At 40.4% G+C, this 16,485-nt stretch overlaps 1 protein-coding gene across 2 annotated transcripts; it reads right to left on the bottom strand.

Annotated features, from left to right (window-relative positions):
• Positions 1–14,813, bottom strand: LOC104600693 (Metallo-hydrolase/oxidoreductase superfamily protein). Of its 2 annotated transcripts, XM_010263781.3 has the most exons (13): positions 14,391–14,813; positions 8,374–8,501; positions 8,123–8,235; positions 7,476–7,517; positions 6,124–6,179; positions 5,942–6,018; positions 4,825–4,944; positions 4,269–4,345; positions 4,099–4,162; positions 3,629–3,679; positions 3,499–3,547; positions 458–580; positions 1–322 (listed from the first exon to the last, which is right to left on the bottom strand). In XM_010263781.3, the coding sequence occupies exons 1-12, from the start codon at positions 14,548–14,550 to the stop codon at positions 462–464; spliced, it is 1,056 nt and encodes a 351-aa protein (XP_010262083.1). In that variant the 5' UTR covers positions 14,551–14,813; the 3' UTR covers positions 1–322; positions 458–461. The 2 variants fall into 2 exon arrangements, with proteins under 2 accessions (XP_010262083.1, XP_010262082.1); XM_010263780.3 differs by lacking the exon at positions 1–322 and having other exon boundaries at positions 352–580.
• Positions 14,814–16,485: the final 1,672 nt, after the last annotated feature.

Here is a 16,485-nt window from a genome sequence, read left to right as displayed (position 1 = left end):
CAGTGGATGATCAGATTTAACTAAATGGGTAGTCATAGCAGGTACAAAATCAACAGTTTCACTTCACTAAACATTTCTGGTATTTTTTCATTTCCACACCACTGATAAAGAATCAAAGTTTGCACTCCCTCTCTCTCTCTCTCTCTCTCTCGATTTAATCATTTAACTACTTCCAGTTAGGACAGGAAAATAAACCGTACCAGCAATTATCAGGGAACCCATTGACCAAAACAAGCACTTTCATCTAAGAATATCATATGCAACATCCCCTTGTCAACTTCACGCGCACAACACAGGAATTGACCAGGTAAAACTTTGTTTGCTGGCCAAAAATACAAATAAGAAAAAATGTTAGCTCAAGATCTTGAAAGTCCAATTGGCATTCCAAAACTTCATTTCGTCTCAAAATAATTGTGTTTATTGAGGAAAGAATGGCCGACAGTATGACTGAAATTACAACTCTAAAGCAGTATTGGAATACGAAGCCCATCATAGCTCAATTGTACATCCAAACCCTCCGTTTCCATTAACCCTCTGAGTTCCTCGTTCACTTTATCATGATCCATTAGATGCATCATTCCTGTACATGTAAGTTCAGGAGAGGTTCAGAAGAAATAAATTGTTTTGTTTCTCATTTAAGGGGTTTTCGCCAATATATATTCAATGACTATACCTCCTTAAATTTCACAATAACACTTGAGCCAAACAGTGCTAATATTGTGTTACAAAAATAACAATGAATAAATTAAATGAACATAAACTAAGGTGGATTGGCTTTGCCAAAGTAAGGACAGAAACTGGACATTAGGCAAAAGACAAATACCCATGGGAAAAGTTATTGGCTACCACCAGGTCGGAGGAATTGTGTCTGAAAAATGCATTTTTCAGTTAAGATTTAGGGTTTAAGGTCAGGGTTTAAAGATTTTGGTTTAAGGTTTAGCGTTAGAGTATACAAGTTTGGGTTTTTATATAAAAATCAAGTGATCGGACACTTTCATCTGACCATGGTAGGAATGAATATGTGCTCTACACATGGAGTCTGGAGCAATGAATCTTACTGGGTAGAAAACACTAGAAAATATAGATAAATAACAAAAAGTAGTAGAAAATATTACACCAAGAAGTTCTATGCTTCCCCTTTTTCCATTTTTCTTGTTCTTTTTGACAGTCCATCTTGTTTCAAATGAGTTTATGTAAGGTTCTTTGTGAAGCTAAATAAAAAGCATAGGAGGAAATACTGAGTATTAATTCAGTGTGGCAAGCTTCATGATACAGGATGTGCATTATACTCCTGAGTGGATAAAATTTGGCAACCCTAACATGTATCAATTACATTTAGAATGTCAATAAACAATTATCCAGAAAAAAAAACACTCTTGATATTACAGTAATATGATTTGGCCAAGTTCCTTGATGGGTTAGGTGGTCCCTTAAGCCTTTTTTTTTTGATAGATGGTGGTCCCTTAAGACCTCTACATTTAATGAGGGTCAAACCAACTTATTTCTCTTTATACAGATTTTATTAATGAAAAATTACTTCATGCTACGTGCCTTCCACTAACAAACAACTGAGTCTCAATTGATTGCAAACCACTTAGACATTCATATTACACCAACTCTTTGGTGCCTAACACACAAAAGGGAGCTAATACCTAGACATACAGCAAGTTACGAAAAAATTTCATAAAGAACAATTCACATAAGAAATGTTTTCTACAGTTCTAGTTCATCTTACAAATGATTCTCAGTTATATGGTAAATATAGATCATAGAAAAGGTGGACGGAAATGGAAAATATATTAAATGACTTGATACCCTTTGTTTAGAAGAGACAAAATCATTGAACTAATAATTTTGAACAGGATTTTATAATATATTAAGTCTTTTCCAGTGTAAGCTTGTCTTACACTGTCAATCCCAGGCCTGGATAAAAGAGGGTTGCATACTTGCATCAGGTTGGCAGCTGGAAAACTTTTGCCAAACTCTCATTTTCTAATATATTAAGTGGGATGCATAACTTTAGGGAAGTGGTTATGGAGATTTTTGGTGAGTAAAACAGCCAATGCCATTAAAACATGAAGAGCAAGTATGGTCTTCAAGGTAGTGGGTGGGAGGCTGATCCTGGAGATAAGAGCAAAACAACCAGTGCCATCATTAAGTAGGTGGTGAAGCAGATTGACATCTTGGGTTGATTACTTTACCCCTAAATATTTTGTTGTATGACTATTTTATCCACTGAAATACAAAGCAATAGTCATTAAGATCAGCTGATTTAGACATTATCAAATGGCTCCTAAGGTCCTCGGTGAGAGAGACTGAGAGTGCATCTAATCCCTAAGTATTTCTGGTGAAATCTATTTCTTGGGCCCCATCCCATCAGAAGTTAAATACTTTCTTAGTGAATCATTTCATATGAATGTCAATACTTGTGATATGCTTTAGAACATAGAAGAATTGGAGATTGTCCCTTCATGTATGTATACTTAGTAACGCTAAGGGTTAAACATTTTTTATCCACAGCACATATACTGATATGCTACCAAGACATGGGAGATTATGTTGAAGCATGCATTTGTAAGAGTGCTGGTTTGAGCCAGCCAGGGGAATGCTTTGCTAATAGGCTCCAATGATCTGTTACTGAATACTGATAAAAAAAAACGGTTGTTAGCACATCTTAGTGTTCTTATCCACTAGGAGGCAGTGTGTGGATTAGGATTGCACCCCTCTCACCCCTTCGGTGGCTTCAGAGGATCCAGAAGTAAAACCATCAAGGTGTGTTTCAATCCAATCAAATATGGGGATTCCATTATAGAAGTGGCAATATACTATTACATTAAGGGCTGAGATTTATGTTTTCTAGTGGCATTAGACAAGTTGAGGTAGGGGACTTCAAGTAATGATTTGAGGGATGCAAGATGTGTCCGTTGACCCTTGCATCTTAAGGCATCTACTTGTGGAGGTGAGAACCTTTTTGTTTTTTGAGGAGGTGAGAACCTTGGCTGCCAGAATTAATTTCTCATTTCAGATGGTATCCAAGGTCTGCCAGTTCATTGGTAAAATGTCGGGATAGGAGAGGGGTGTCAAGGTCTAGATTACATTAGGAGCTCACATCTTGAGATAGCATTTATAATATTTTTCTGTTTTTTTCCTTCCATATTGATTGTTGGTATCTCCTGTCTATGGGGTTATGGTTTTGCTTCAACTTTTGTTCTTTCCTAGCTTCTTTCTTCCTCCAATCATATGAGGTTATCTGTGATTTTTTATTATCAGCTTTTATTGTTAATAAAGGTACTATTGCCAAAAAAATATAAAACCCACTGAAGCTATACAATATGGATTTGTACATGACATGATGAACCATCCAGGCATAATCAGGTTTCAAGGTAGAAGAGCACAATAGCCATGCTTAACAGCCAAAAGAGAGCTTATTCCTTTCTGAGAAACTGATGAAAAAGAGTATACATCCAGTGTGGTAGAAAAAAAATGAATAGAACATACCAGTGAAAAGAGTTCTCTTTGGTTGGATCTTCCTAACTTCCTCTAGAGCCTAGCAAGGAAATGGACATAAAATATAAACTTAAACCTGAATTGGATAATCTATTACCAAAGAAGAAAACTAATGTTTCACCTTTGGGAGTCCAAAATGCGTTGCAGATGAACGACCTGGTCGAAGTGCATCCTGAAAAAAAATTATTTAACGACATAACAAAATAGTCATGATATGGTACAGACCACGTTGTCAAGAAAAAAAAAACATGGTCCCAGCAATCTGGGTTTTGGGGTCTTGGGAGGGGTAGACTGGATATGGTCCTAACCTTGGACTTTTTTTTTTTTTGCACGAAGTGGATGCTCTCAGACATGAACCCACGTTCTCATGCTTACCAGCCTAAGATTTTACCATTACACCAAGTACAGCCTCCTACTTTCACTAATTACAAACTACTAATAATTGAAAGTTGCTGCTTGTCTTTTCAAAAGAGCACTTGTTTGAGTAATAATTAGGAGCTGCCCCTTCGCCAAAAACACGGGATGCCCAAATAACTACCATAAGAAAAGGAAAGCATAAGAGTAAAGGGAAAAGGGAAGGGAAGAAAGCACCAGAATCAGGATTTCACAATCCTTGAGAAGTGGGTATGTTTCTTCAGGTATATCACTTACATCACTGCAAAAATAAAAAATCAGTGCTGGAAATATTAATGAAGACTGGAGAAAATGCAACACCAATAATTAATGAATTGTCAAAAGCCTTGGATGTTTAAAATTCTTACCTAATGTAACAGACATTACCAAAACGAAAGCCAAGAGAACGGTAATTCTTCCCATGCCATACAGGTAAAGGAGTAATCTGAAGAAAAATAAAAAATATCTAAATAAATAATAAGTGTAAAAAATTCCGGGATGCATGAGATATTGAAGTTGCCACTTAAATCATGCCTAGTTTATTTATGGATGCCTGAACTGCCCCTTTATTCCCATGTCTTTTATATCCAACTTGAACTAATGACATCATCCCATCCCTCACTCCCTCAAGTGAAAAAAAAATACCTTTGCAATTCTGAAATTTATGGATCTATATTTGATTTTATAAAAGATTTTTACTGCACCTGACCTTTTTCTACCTCATTCTATCGATATATTTGACTATGTAATTTAAGTCATGTAAGAGCCATTCATCTTGGTTGGTTAGACAGCAATTGTTTTTCCTGAAAGAGACAATCCAAACCAAAGACCAACATACCAAGATTGAAAACCTTTATTTTATTTTACTTTATTTTTTGAGGTGGGGGGCAAGGAAGCAAGTGTAAAAAATAGTGAATTTCTTACCTTAAGATCATGGACAATAAATGGTTCCTCATGTATGATATTAAATTGCAACGCAGATACTGCAGCACCAGGTATCACCACACTTGTATCCACCAGATAATAATGAGTCTTCTTCATCACCTAAAATTATTTAAACAATAGTTATATGATCAGATCTAAGAACAAGTAGGAAATAAATTGAGTGTTTAGTTGAGCAGATAATTTCAGAAATAAATATTAAACCAAAATGTAACATAACAATCTATCTGCAAAAAAAAAAGAACCTGAAATCCATAAAATTTTGAAGATAAACCATAGAAACAACTTCACAGCTAAGCACGTGGAGCATTGTGCACTTTAACCAACCAGATTAGAGATATCAGGAAGAATTCATTCCATAATATATTACTTCTTTATAATAAAAACCCTGTACTAGTAGAAACCATTCTTTATTGCAAATTTTCATGCAATTTAACTGCTTCAGTCCCTTTGTCCATGCTGATGGGAAGACAGACTACAGGTTTATACCTGAATATTAACAGTTAATTTCCTGTCTTTGGACACAACATTCATGCAAACACTTTGGCCAGAAATAGATCAAGCACAATATTCCAAGGTATTCGCATCTTTTAACTAAGATACAAATTAAAGAATAACGTACAAAAGTACATAGTTCTATTGTCCCCAAAGAGAATGTTTAATGAATATACAACAAAATAATTATTGAATAAGGCTGTGGCTAATCAAAGTTAGAAGGTGGGATCAAAAAGAGCAAAAGAAATCAAAATGTGATAATTATACTGATCTCTTAAAATTGAACATAGATTGGGATTTAGGATACCATCTATAGTAACGGGCAGCTATTTCTGAATATATCATGAGAAGTATTTGATTCTTGCAATGTACCATTATTTTATTAACTGAAAAACATAAAAAGACTATAAGACCCCATATTGTTGGGATAAGGTTTGGATGATGATGATGATGAACAAGCATATAAGATTTTTCATGAAAAACGATATGAGGTGATAGATGGTGAAGTGGATGCTCACAGACAGGTATGCAAGAACTTGATAAAAAATATATCTTTAATTTAAAATGGTGCACAACACATGAAGGGGAAGATTTATCCTTGGACCTCAAAATCACGCTTTGCCACATAAATTGGGATAAAAGGCTGGACATTGTTTGTCCAATCACGGAGATCATCAAGACCTGCATAAATATTTAATCCCATTATAGTTACTTGAGAACTGCTAATTAATCAATCAAACCTTAATTTTTTCTTGAATAACAATAGGAAGACTGCATGTCAGAGACCTCCAATTGCATCCGCATGAGAATGGGTAATAATGACTGCATCAATGTCTCTTATCCTGACAGAAATGCAACTAGTTACAACACAAAAAGGGAAAGAAGGAAAGACCAGTTTAATCAAAGACAAGCTGGGTGTGCAGCAGGATCTAGATAAGGGGGCATCAAGAACAAATGTTATAGTAGCCGCTAGGCAAGAATTGATCAAAGATAAGCAGGTAAAGTATGTCTTCTTCTGCATGCTGCAATTATGATGCTGCCCATGAATAAAGGCATCAGAACAAGAGGGAGGAGAAGCATGCCTCGCCTCTTAATCTACTGTTGATTTTTTCTTTCAATTAGCAGTAGAGCAGCTGCAATTTCTCCTGCTCCTCTTTCTTATGCTGCTACTTTGTTGCACAGAACAGCATCAACCAGAATTTCTCGTTAACCGTTTTCTACATGCATATGAACTAAGTCATGTGATCTCCTGTAAAAAGATAGAAGATTTCATCCTCCTTGGGTTTAAAATGAACAGTTGCCACTTTTATAAGTGCATGGTCGCTTTTAATCCCAGGGATATATATACATATATATATATATACATATATATATATATACATCGATTTCTCTTGTTCCTGCAATATTCATCAAACCAAAAATAAAACCGTCTAACTAATCTGTTGCATTTGTACGACAATATGTAATATATGTATAGCAAACTATATACTTTGTGCATTGCAATTAAATACAAATAAGTACAGTGTAGATCTATGATTGTGTACTGAACTTGTACAAAATAACATTTTTTATCAGAAGTTGATCACTTAATTAATTAAGAGAAAGAATGGTGAATATACAAAAATGTGCCTTACATCTCTTATAGAGGCTATAAAATTACCCCCCCCCCCCAGTTCTCACTTTTCTACATGCCATCACAGACTGCCTCCTTGGAAAGTTGGCCCCAGTAAAACCTTGCTATGTATATTTGTATAAACCATAAAATGTAAAATAGAAGGAGACTTCTTATAATTCAAGGAAAGTACCTTTCTCAATGGCATTTTTGTCATCAGAAAGATGATCTTCTAGTGTTAAAGCAAGAAAGAGGGACTATTTAGGTTGCTGATATGGAAGGTACTTTACATATAAGGTAGTCTAGAGTTTATTGGAAAAAAATCAGATAATCTAGAGGAAAATCTGACGTATCAATCTTCATTTAGATGGAGGGTTTAGAATACGAACAACACAATTGGATAAAAGTTTCCTCCCAGTTATAAAAATCACAGTCCAATGCCATTTGGTTATTCAACAGGTTACAAGCATATTGTATCTTTATTTCCAAAGGATAGCTAGAAAAATAGAACATGATGGATATTTACCCAAAAGTGGGGAACCATTTAAGAGCACTCTGGTAGAAAAACCTGCAGCATGAAATTTGAAAATGTTCTTACTCCATAAAGAGGCAGTAGTTTCAGATATGGAAAGCAATCATATCTGATATGCACTTATATGATATTGAATTTTGATGCAGAGTCCAAGGCATATAATTATCAAGCTTTTACTTGTTTGAATATCCTTTTTCTGAATCCCATAAAACTGATGCCATGGCTCTTCATGGAAATGGACAGATGTAACAGAAAACATGGTTGATGAGTGAACAATACAAGAACATGCATGAGAATGAAATATAAGCTCACTCTGTTATAGTACGGTCACCAAAATTAATGAAACAACATTATTAGGTAGTGATATCCGAGCTCATACAAGTTTAAAATCAGATTAATTTGATGAAAAGGACAATTAATGGGAGGAAAAGTAAATTGCAGGACTTTACTTCTGTACCATTTTTCAATTAAAGATATTAAATATATAAACGAAAATCATTTTCTTAGTTGACAGGGAAATACTACTAAATACTACCTACTGATATTTACAGCCAGCCAAACTCCTTCCATTATTAACCATGCAAACTACACTGCTGAATTGTTTCAATCATACATGAACACAATTGGAAGTAATTACATACTTGCCAGCATCTATAAGAATGTTACATTTTCCAAAGGACTTCTGATAGCGAATAATAATGCTTGTGTTAAGTCTTCTGTTCTTGTTACCTGGTTCAACTGCTTTTGAGCAAACCTGTAAAATCCAATGTGAGACAGCCATTGGAATACAGTAGCACCAAAGAAATTAATGTTGCAGAAAGCGGTCAAATCTGGAACTACTTTCACTTTTAACAAGAAAAACTTGGCTAAAGTAAGAGGTCAAAAATCATACCGCACATGTCTTTAGTGGATTGGTGAGGCAGCTTACGCGTGGGATACCTTCACTGGTTCCCGTGCCCAAAAATATGAGTTCAGAGGGCTCCGTGGATAATTGTGTCCCAGAATTGCTGTTGGCAGAGTCTGTCGTGCATTCTGAAGTCACTTTGTATCTCATAGAAAACTATAAGCAGCTGCATATCACTAAGTACTACTAGGAAGTAAAACTGATCAACATAATTAATCAATTCTGATGAAGGGTGATTTGGCATGACCTAATAAGTAAAGGTCATGTGGACGCGATCTGTCCGAAGGATGACAACTCAGCAAAAGGAGACTAGTCAGCAGTTTTTAGAGATTGGGTGTTCGGTCACCTTGGCACAAAGCCACCTCGGCATAAAGTCACCTTGGCATAGAGGCACCTCGGTACCTAATCCAATTCGGGGCCCAAGAACCGAAGTGAAACATAATCGACTCCAGAAGCTTCCCAACGGACTCCGAACCTCACGGGATCACGCCGCGTAACGGCTGGCCTTATCCTCTCCCCGCCCAGATCGGGCGGAGACAATAGACTTCATTAACTAATATGTTACTCCCCGACTAAAGCGGAAACGGATCTCATCCACTCAGGCCGAAGATCCCAGAACCGTTTCGTGAGACCCATGGCAGCTCAACTATATAAGGGCAACAACCCCTCCAGGGCCCAGGTACGTGCGATTATTTGCTCACTAGTGCACTTATCGTTTAACTTTCAGCTTGCAATACTAACTTAAGCATCGGAGCGACCTCACCGGGTTCTCTGAGCTTCATTATTTTGCAGACCAAACCAGCTCACCACGTAGCCAAGTTCCAGATCATCCTCCAGCTAGGAGCATCCAGATAGTGCTCCATCATTTGGCGTTGTCTGTGGGAATCGAATCGAAAGGTCATTCCAACCTCTATCTTACTCTCAATGGACTCTTCCAGCAACACCGGGAAAGGTATCGACATGAACATCACCGGGGGGATAGATCAACAATCAGCTCTCCCTCAAGGTCCCACGGTGTGTATCGGTTAGTTTACCATTCCCCTCACAGTTTCGGGGGTCCCATCACTGTCTGTGCCGTAGACCACCCCGCAAGCGAGCGTCCCGCTCCTCCGGGTGGGCACCACCTTCTCAGAGCCATCTATGATTCCCCCCGGGGTCGGGCACTCTCAGATCGATGACCTGGTTCAATGTGTCCGGGCGATGCAGATCCAGATGCAACAAGTCCAGCAGTTCCAGCAATACTTCCTCTACTAGCAACAATTTCCACCCTTGCACCCGAGCCAGCAACCGGTTCCGCCTCGACATGCCACTCAGCGAAAGGGGTGGAATCGAAGCCCGCATAGATCCGCACAGGATGTCCGCCGATCTCCCCATCGGGATGAGGGGACATCGCAGGTACCAGTACTTCCCAAGAACCAAACTCCACCACAAGGCAGGATGGACGGGCAACACACTTCCTGGGTCTCTCAGAGGGGGAACCCGGGAGACAGGCCTGAAGTCAACCAGCCTGACAGAGCCAACCAACCGCAGCACTCGTGGCCTGAGAACAACAGGTCGTGGAGAGAAGATCATCAGCTCGGAGCCCAGGGTGTAGACTTGAGGCAAGCCCCCTCTACGCTTCACCATGACCAGCGTAGGCTTCATAACTAGGAGTTAGTGAGAAGGAACTCCGATCCACCTCGCGACAGTGTTTGGGAGCACGAGAGAACTAGGGTTGAGGCACTGGAACAGACTGAGGTTAGTAGCACCAACGCCGAGCCGGCAAAGAAGCAACAGCAGCGGCGTCACAAGACTAGTCGCTCTTCAGCCAGAAAGAGTCCGCCAGCAAAGCCCAGCCAGCCAGTGGAGCGAACCAAAGAAAGAGAAGAGGTGAGCTCGGTGGCGACGAAGACTGCGCCTGCTCTGTTGAGCCAGCCATCCCCCCGTCACCCGAGCTCCTAGTGGCCCTGATGCCAAAGGACTTCAAGGTCCCCCTGCTAGACAAGTATGATGGGTCGTTCGACCCCAGTGGCCACGTGGATGCCTACCAGTCTCAGATGCACCTCGTCGGGGCTGACGAAGCCTGCATGTGTGTGGCCTTCTCCACCACATTCAAAGTAGTTTGGACCTGGTATAGGAACCTCACACTGGGCTCCATCAAGAGCTAGGCTCAGTTTCCCGACCCGTTCACGGCACACTTCATCACTAGTAAGAAGTGCCCGAAGTCACAGGAGGGCCTTCTGAACGTGGTGCAGGAGGAAGGGAAGTCTATCAAAAGCTACATCAAGCGCTTCAATGAGACGTGCTTGCAGATACCGGACCTCGATCTAGCGGTGCGCCTCACTGCAACGAAGAAGGGGATCACCCACTGAGAGTTCAAGTGGCACGTGGTAGCAAACAAACCGAAGAACATCACCGAGTTCCTCAAGTTGGCTGATCAGTTCATCGGCACCGAAGAGGAAATCAACCAAAAGATTGACAATCCGCCGGGTGAAAAGAGGAAGAGAGAAGATGAAGGGACAAGCAACGACAAGCAAAAAAGAAAGAAAAGTAAGTCCCCGAGCAGAAAAAGAAGCAAATCCCCATGTTTGAGAAGTAAGTCCCCTTCGCGCGGCTACAAGTCAGGTTGGCGTTCCAGGACCCCTCCAGTAGAGCGAACTAATTACACCCCCCTTAACGCAAAGAGAGGAGAGATCCTAATGGCTATCAAGGACACCTCCATCGTCAGATGGCCACCCAGGCTAAGGGGAGATCCAGCAACAAGAAACCCGAACGTCTACTGCCACTTCCACCGGGATCACGGTCGCAACACGGAGAACTGTAGGAATCTCTGTGGCGAGATCGAGGAGCTCATTTGCCGCGAGTACCTGAAAAATTACATCAGGGAGACCAGAGAAGGAACGCCCCCGAGACTAGCAGGTAGAACGAGCAGCCACCTCGGCAGTTACCAGAGGAGAGACCAGTCCGCGGTGTGATCAATATGATCACCGGTGGGTCCATCATTGCGGGGTGCACATCAGTAGCAGGGAGGACATCGGTCTGTGAGTTGGAGAATGAAGGCGAAAACCCACCAAAGCGACCTCGGCTCAAAGAACCTATCTACTTCACCGAGGACGATGCGCGCGGTATTCAGTATCCACATGATGATGCCTTAGTCGTGAAACTCAAAATCAACGACTTCAAAGTGAAGTGGATTTTGGTGGACTCAGGCAGCTCGGCCGATATCCTCTTCAAGGAGACCTTCAATAAGCTGTAGTTACAGCAGAGTGACCTGAAGCCAATAGGCGCACCCTTGGAAGGGTTCAGCAGAGAAGCGGTCAAACCCCTTGGTCGGGTCACAGTACCAGTGGAGGTAGGCACGTGGCCGAACGTTGTACGATTCAAGCACTCTTTTCTGGTGGTTGCGACTCCATCCCCCTACAACGCGATCATAGGTCGGCCTATCACACACGTTCTACAAGCGATAGTGTCCACCTATTACTTAGCGATGAAGTTCCCAACTGATTATGGTGTGGGGGTCGTGTGAGGTGACCAACTCGAATCCCGTAAGTGCTACGTGGCCGCCCTGAAAGGAAAGGAAAAAGTTGGCAGAGGACGTCGAGCTCGAATAACCAGCGGAGCATACAGAGAAACGAGCTGCCCCGACAGAAGAAACGGTCCACATACCGATTTCTTAGACCGAGCCGATCAAAACTCTTCAGATCGGTGCCTTGATTAGCGAACCGCTCCGAACTCAACTTGCAAGTTTCTTACTAAAAAATCTAGATATCTTTGCTTGGTCCGCGGCAGAGATGCCCGGAATCGACCCTAAAATAATAACTCACAAACTTAATGTGGACCCTCTAATTAGGCCAGTAAGACAAAGAAAACGCAACCTCGCCCCGAAGCGGTGGAGGGTAGTCAATGAGGTCGGGAAGTTCCTCGCCGCAGACTTCATCAGGGAAGTCCATTACCCGAGTTGGGTCACTAACCCGGTGCAGGTGAAGAAGTCCAACGATAAGTGGCGCATGTGCGTCGACTACACCGACCTGAACAGAGCCTGCTCGAAAGATTGCTTCCCACTACCCAAAATTGACTGCCTAGTAGACGCAACCTCGAGGCACAAGTTGCTGAGTTTTTTGGAAGCCTACTCCGTCTACAACCAGATTAGGATGGACCTTGCTGACCAGGACAAGACCACATTTATAACCGAACTTGGGCTATACTATTATAAAGTTATGCCCTTTGGTTTGAAAAACACTGGGGCAATGTTCCAGCGACTTGTAAAAAAAGCTTTTGAGCCATTGATCGGCAATTAAGTGGAATGTTATGTTGATGACATGGTCGTGCAGACTCAATTTTTGAACTCTTTATTAAACGATTTAAATGATGTTTTTTCAAATTTTAAGAAAGTATAATATGAAATTAAACCCGAACAAGTGTGTCTTCGGGGTCACACCGGGTAAATTCCTAGGTTACATAGTGAACCGACGTGGCATCAAAGCCAACCCGGAAAAAATTAAAGCTATTTTAGATATGAGACCACCCCAAAAAATAAAGGAAGTCCAAAGGCTGACTGGCCGGGTAGCCGCCCTAGGCCGGTTCATGTCTAAGTCAGCGGGTCGATGCTTGCCTTTTTTCAAGGCAATGTCAAAGAACTTAATGACTTCAATTATGAAAGGGTGAAGTGGAAGACACAGCCCGACTATGAGCTGCTCCTCAAAGACCACGATCTCGTCATGATTGTGATCCCAAGGAAAGTTGCCTAAGGGAATATTGTATACAAGGTCGTTAGGAAATCTGTACCGAGCTATTAGAGATAGGATCCTGTCCGCTGTCATGGTAGACAGATCGAAGCTGTCTGGCAGGCGACCTTGGTGTGAGGTGGAGGCCGACTTGCCAGAGGCTTCTCGCTCTCGCCGAGGTGAGTCCGCCTCGAACGAATTGGAGTCTACATCCTGTGCCAAAGTGCCCACCTCGGCAAGATGAGGCTCCATAGTCTGTGCCGAGGCCCCCACCTCGGCCCCAATGGACTCGCCGCTCTCATCTAAAAGGCTATCTAAACCAAGGCTAGACATACTAACAGAAAGGAGAATGGAATCGAAAGCAAAGGAATGCGAACTCACCAAAGGAAGACCGAAAAGAGCAAGACGACCTCAGACACAGGAATAGCTGACATCGAGCTGGGATACTTGAATGCCACCTCAAGGACTCTGGATTCGCGGTTTTATGGCAAAGAAAATGGGCCCTTCGGCCCCTATTTATAACCAGTATATCCGGTCAGGTTTGGATGTTACACAAGAATAGATCAATCTAGGAACGGAGTATCCAATGTTGGTCCGGGCTACACAACTAATTAGGAGCAGGTGTAGTATTTCTATATTGAGGCACGATCAAACAAACAAATGACCAATCCAATAAAAAAGAACACCGATAAGTTTCTGAAAACTTAGTGCAAACCGTAGTCAATATGAATGTTAAGTATTGCAAACCACAGTCGATATTAATCTCTGTCGTTCCAATTTTATCCGACATTAATCTCATTACAGCATCAAACTTGTCCAATTCCACATTGCAGAAATCTATTGCATAACTTCTAATCATAAGGCTATGTTTAGTTTGACAGAAACTAAGAGAGAAACAGAAAGTAGAGGGAAGGTTCTTAAGAATTCAGTTTCTCTTATTTTCATCAAACCAAAACCAACCTAAATTAAAAAAGAAAAATTAAATAATCATGAAATTGTCTAGAGGAAGACAACAACCACTGAAGAAACTGACAAGAAATGTCGGGTTCTGAGTTCCACTCAAAACCTTGGTTTCAAGTATTGACTATGGTCTAAACGATGCTTAAATGATCTTCAAACTCAAATCCTCATACGACTTATCAGTTATCACCACACTGAATCAACAAACTGACATAAAATCGAATAAATGAATATGGCATCTATGAAAGAGAATAGATCAAAATGGAGAAGCCAAAAGAGAGTAAGAGTAGCAAGTGAAGAATTATACATTATTGAACTGGAGACGGCATTCCAATAACTTACTCGTTTGGAGGCAAGCTTGGAAAATCCGTTTAAATGGAGGGGACCTGCGACTCGGAAATGAGATTGCAGAGTTGCAGAGAGAAGCTTCGCGTAGGAAACGGGGAAATGAGCATAGGAAACGAGGAGGGGGGCGAGCTACGCCCGGAAGCACAATAACCATTGATATGCAGAATCGAAGGTCTGCCGCTCGGTCGCGGGTGAACAACAACAGTTAATAGAGGTCCCCCTAAGCGATGATGGAGCAAGTGGCGATCCACTGTGGTCCTTTTAAAGGCTCTGACTGTTTGGCTTGGAACTTTTCGCACTGGAGATCATTGCAGTTGCAGTTACGGTACGAAAACCGTTGTGAGAATCTTCTCTCGGCCCTGAGCCTGAATCACTTTGTGCGGTCGAGCCTCTGGAATTTTAGCACAGGGATTATGCGGCTGCTTTTTGGCGAACGGAGGCGGAAGCCGGAAGTTCTTTTCGGTAGTGCACAGAAGTAGGACTACACATCTGCTGCTACAGTGTTCACAGAACTTCTCTGCGACCGCCAATGAAATACGGGCACGTTAACGATTACAAATAAAAAATAGTGCAGTTGACGTATCAAATTATTTCAACTTTTGACGTGTTAGTGTTGCATTGGGGAGCGCAAGGGAGTGGAGCGACTGTGGTCGCAGCAAATATGAAGTGAACTCATTGGTCCAATTTATGAAAAAAAATGATTTAATGAAGCACAACAACGATAAAAAAATATCCAAAGTTCCAACCGTTCTTCTTATTCGCTGCTTCTTTTAATTTTGGTCCAAGCCGGGACAGTGGATCTATAAATAAAGGACGAGAAATCTAAGGAGGTGTTCTGTACCGTCGATTAAAAATTGGGGAAAAACTTTAGCTGTTGGAGTTTATAGCCTACTCTTGAGTAGGGTTGTTACTGGGTCGGTTAAATGGTAAATTCGGGTAGGGTTAGGGTCAATATATTTGGCTTTAGGGTCAGTTAGGGTTTTGATTATTCAATCTGATTTAAGTTTGAATGGGTTCGGTTTTTGGCTGACTCGCTCGTCGGGTCATGATACCCTACATATACACAGTATATTCTTGTAACTTTTTTACTTCTAGTTCTATAGCTTTAAAGTTTAAAATTTATTTACATGCTAGTTTTGATTTTTTTTCTTTTTTTTTTAAATGAGAAAAGTGACATATTAAATTCTATAAAATAATTTCCTAACTTAAATTGGTGGATTTTAGGTCTTCAAAATGTGTTAAAAAATACAATTGAAATGCCATGGGTCAGGTCGGGTGGGTATCAGGTTAGACCCTATAGGATCGGGTTGGGTTTGGAAATCATGTATTTTAAGGAAAGTCGGGTTAGGTTCCGGTTGAGGCACTATAGGGTTGGGTTAGGGTTGAGGCAAACTTGTGCTAAACCCGACCCGTTGATATCCTACTATCGAGAGCGTTTTTGAAAATGCCACGTTACCATGAGAATGGGTAAATTAGTAATTGCCACCAATATTATTTTAATTAAAAACAAAGACATGGGCATGAATAGGTGAATGTGTCCAACCAAAAAATACTCTCAACAACATCAGGTAGAGAGTGGATAGGAAAAGTGAGTAGAAAATCCCCAACAGCCAAAGTTATCCCAGTAATTGGTGGGTGTGAAATAATCCCCATAAATTGTGTTATGTGGATTAGTCTATACCACACTTTTTAATTTCATACATATCACATACAATTCGTGAAATAATTATACAATTGATTATAAATAAATAATTATACTCATAACCCAAATTAGTTTGGAAATATCATCGATAAATTCATATTAGCCAATAAAAAATTATTTTAACAAAATAATAGGTGAAAAAATAATTAACAAATAACAAAAATATTTTTATTAAAAAATAAATAATTCAATGAAATTTAAAACTTTAATAAAAATAATATCACTCATGTTAAAAAAATAAAAATGTATATCATCAAATTATAGCTTTGGGCACATCACATATGAGTAATTTAATATGATATAATACCCTTGAATCCTTGATTTAATTTTGATATGAAAACACCACTGATTTAAATTTTGATATGGGTACACCATGATTGATCTATA

Source organism: Nelumbo nucifera, chromosome 8, assembly GCF_055504915.1.
Source record: "Nelumbo nucifera cultivar China Antique chromosome 8, China Antique-T2T, whole genome shotgun sequence".
Classification (NCBI taxonomy): domain Eukaryota; kingdom Viridiplantae; phylum Streptophyta; class Magnoliopsida; order Proteales; family Nelumbonaceae; genus Nelumbo; species Nelumbo nucifera.
The sequence above is the reverse complement of the archived record's forward strand: the minus strand, read 5'-3'. Positions and strand labels throughout refer to the sequence as shown.

Excerpts from the sequence above, each read along its gene's own strand:
- LOC104600693 (XM_010263781.3), bottom strand. The coding sequence starts at position 14,550 with ATGGTTATTGTGCTTCCGGGCGTAGCTCGCCCCCCTCCTCGTTTCCTA. Across the intron at positions 6,019-6,123 it reads TCATGCGGATGCAATTGGAG|GTCTTGATGATCTCCGTGAT; the intron begins GTCTCTGACATG and ends ATATTTATGCAG. Across the intron at positions 3,548-3,628 it reads CGCATTTTGGACTCCCAAAG|GCTCTAGAGGAAGTTAGGAA; the intron begins GTGAAACATTAG and ends TTTCCTTGCTAG.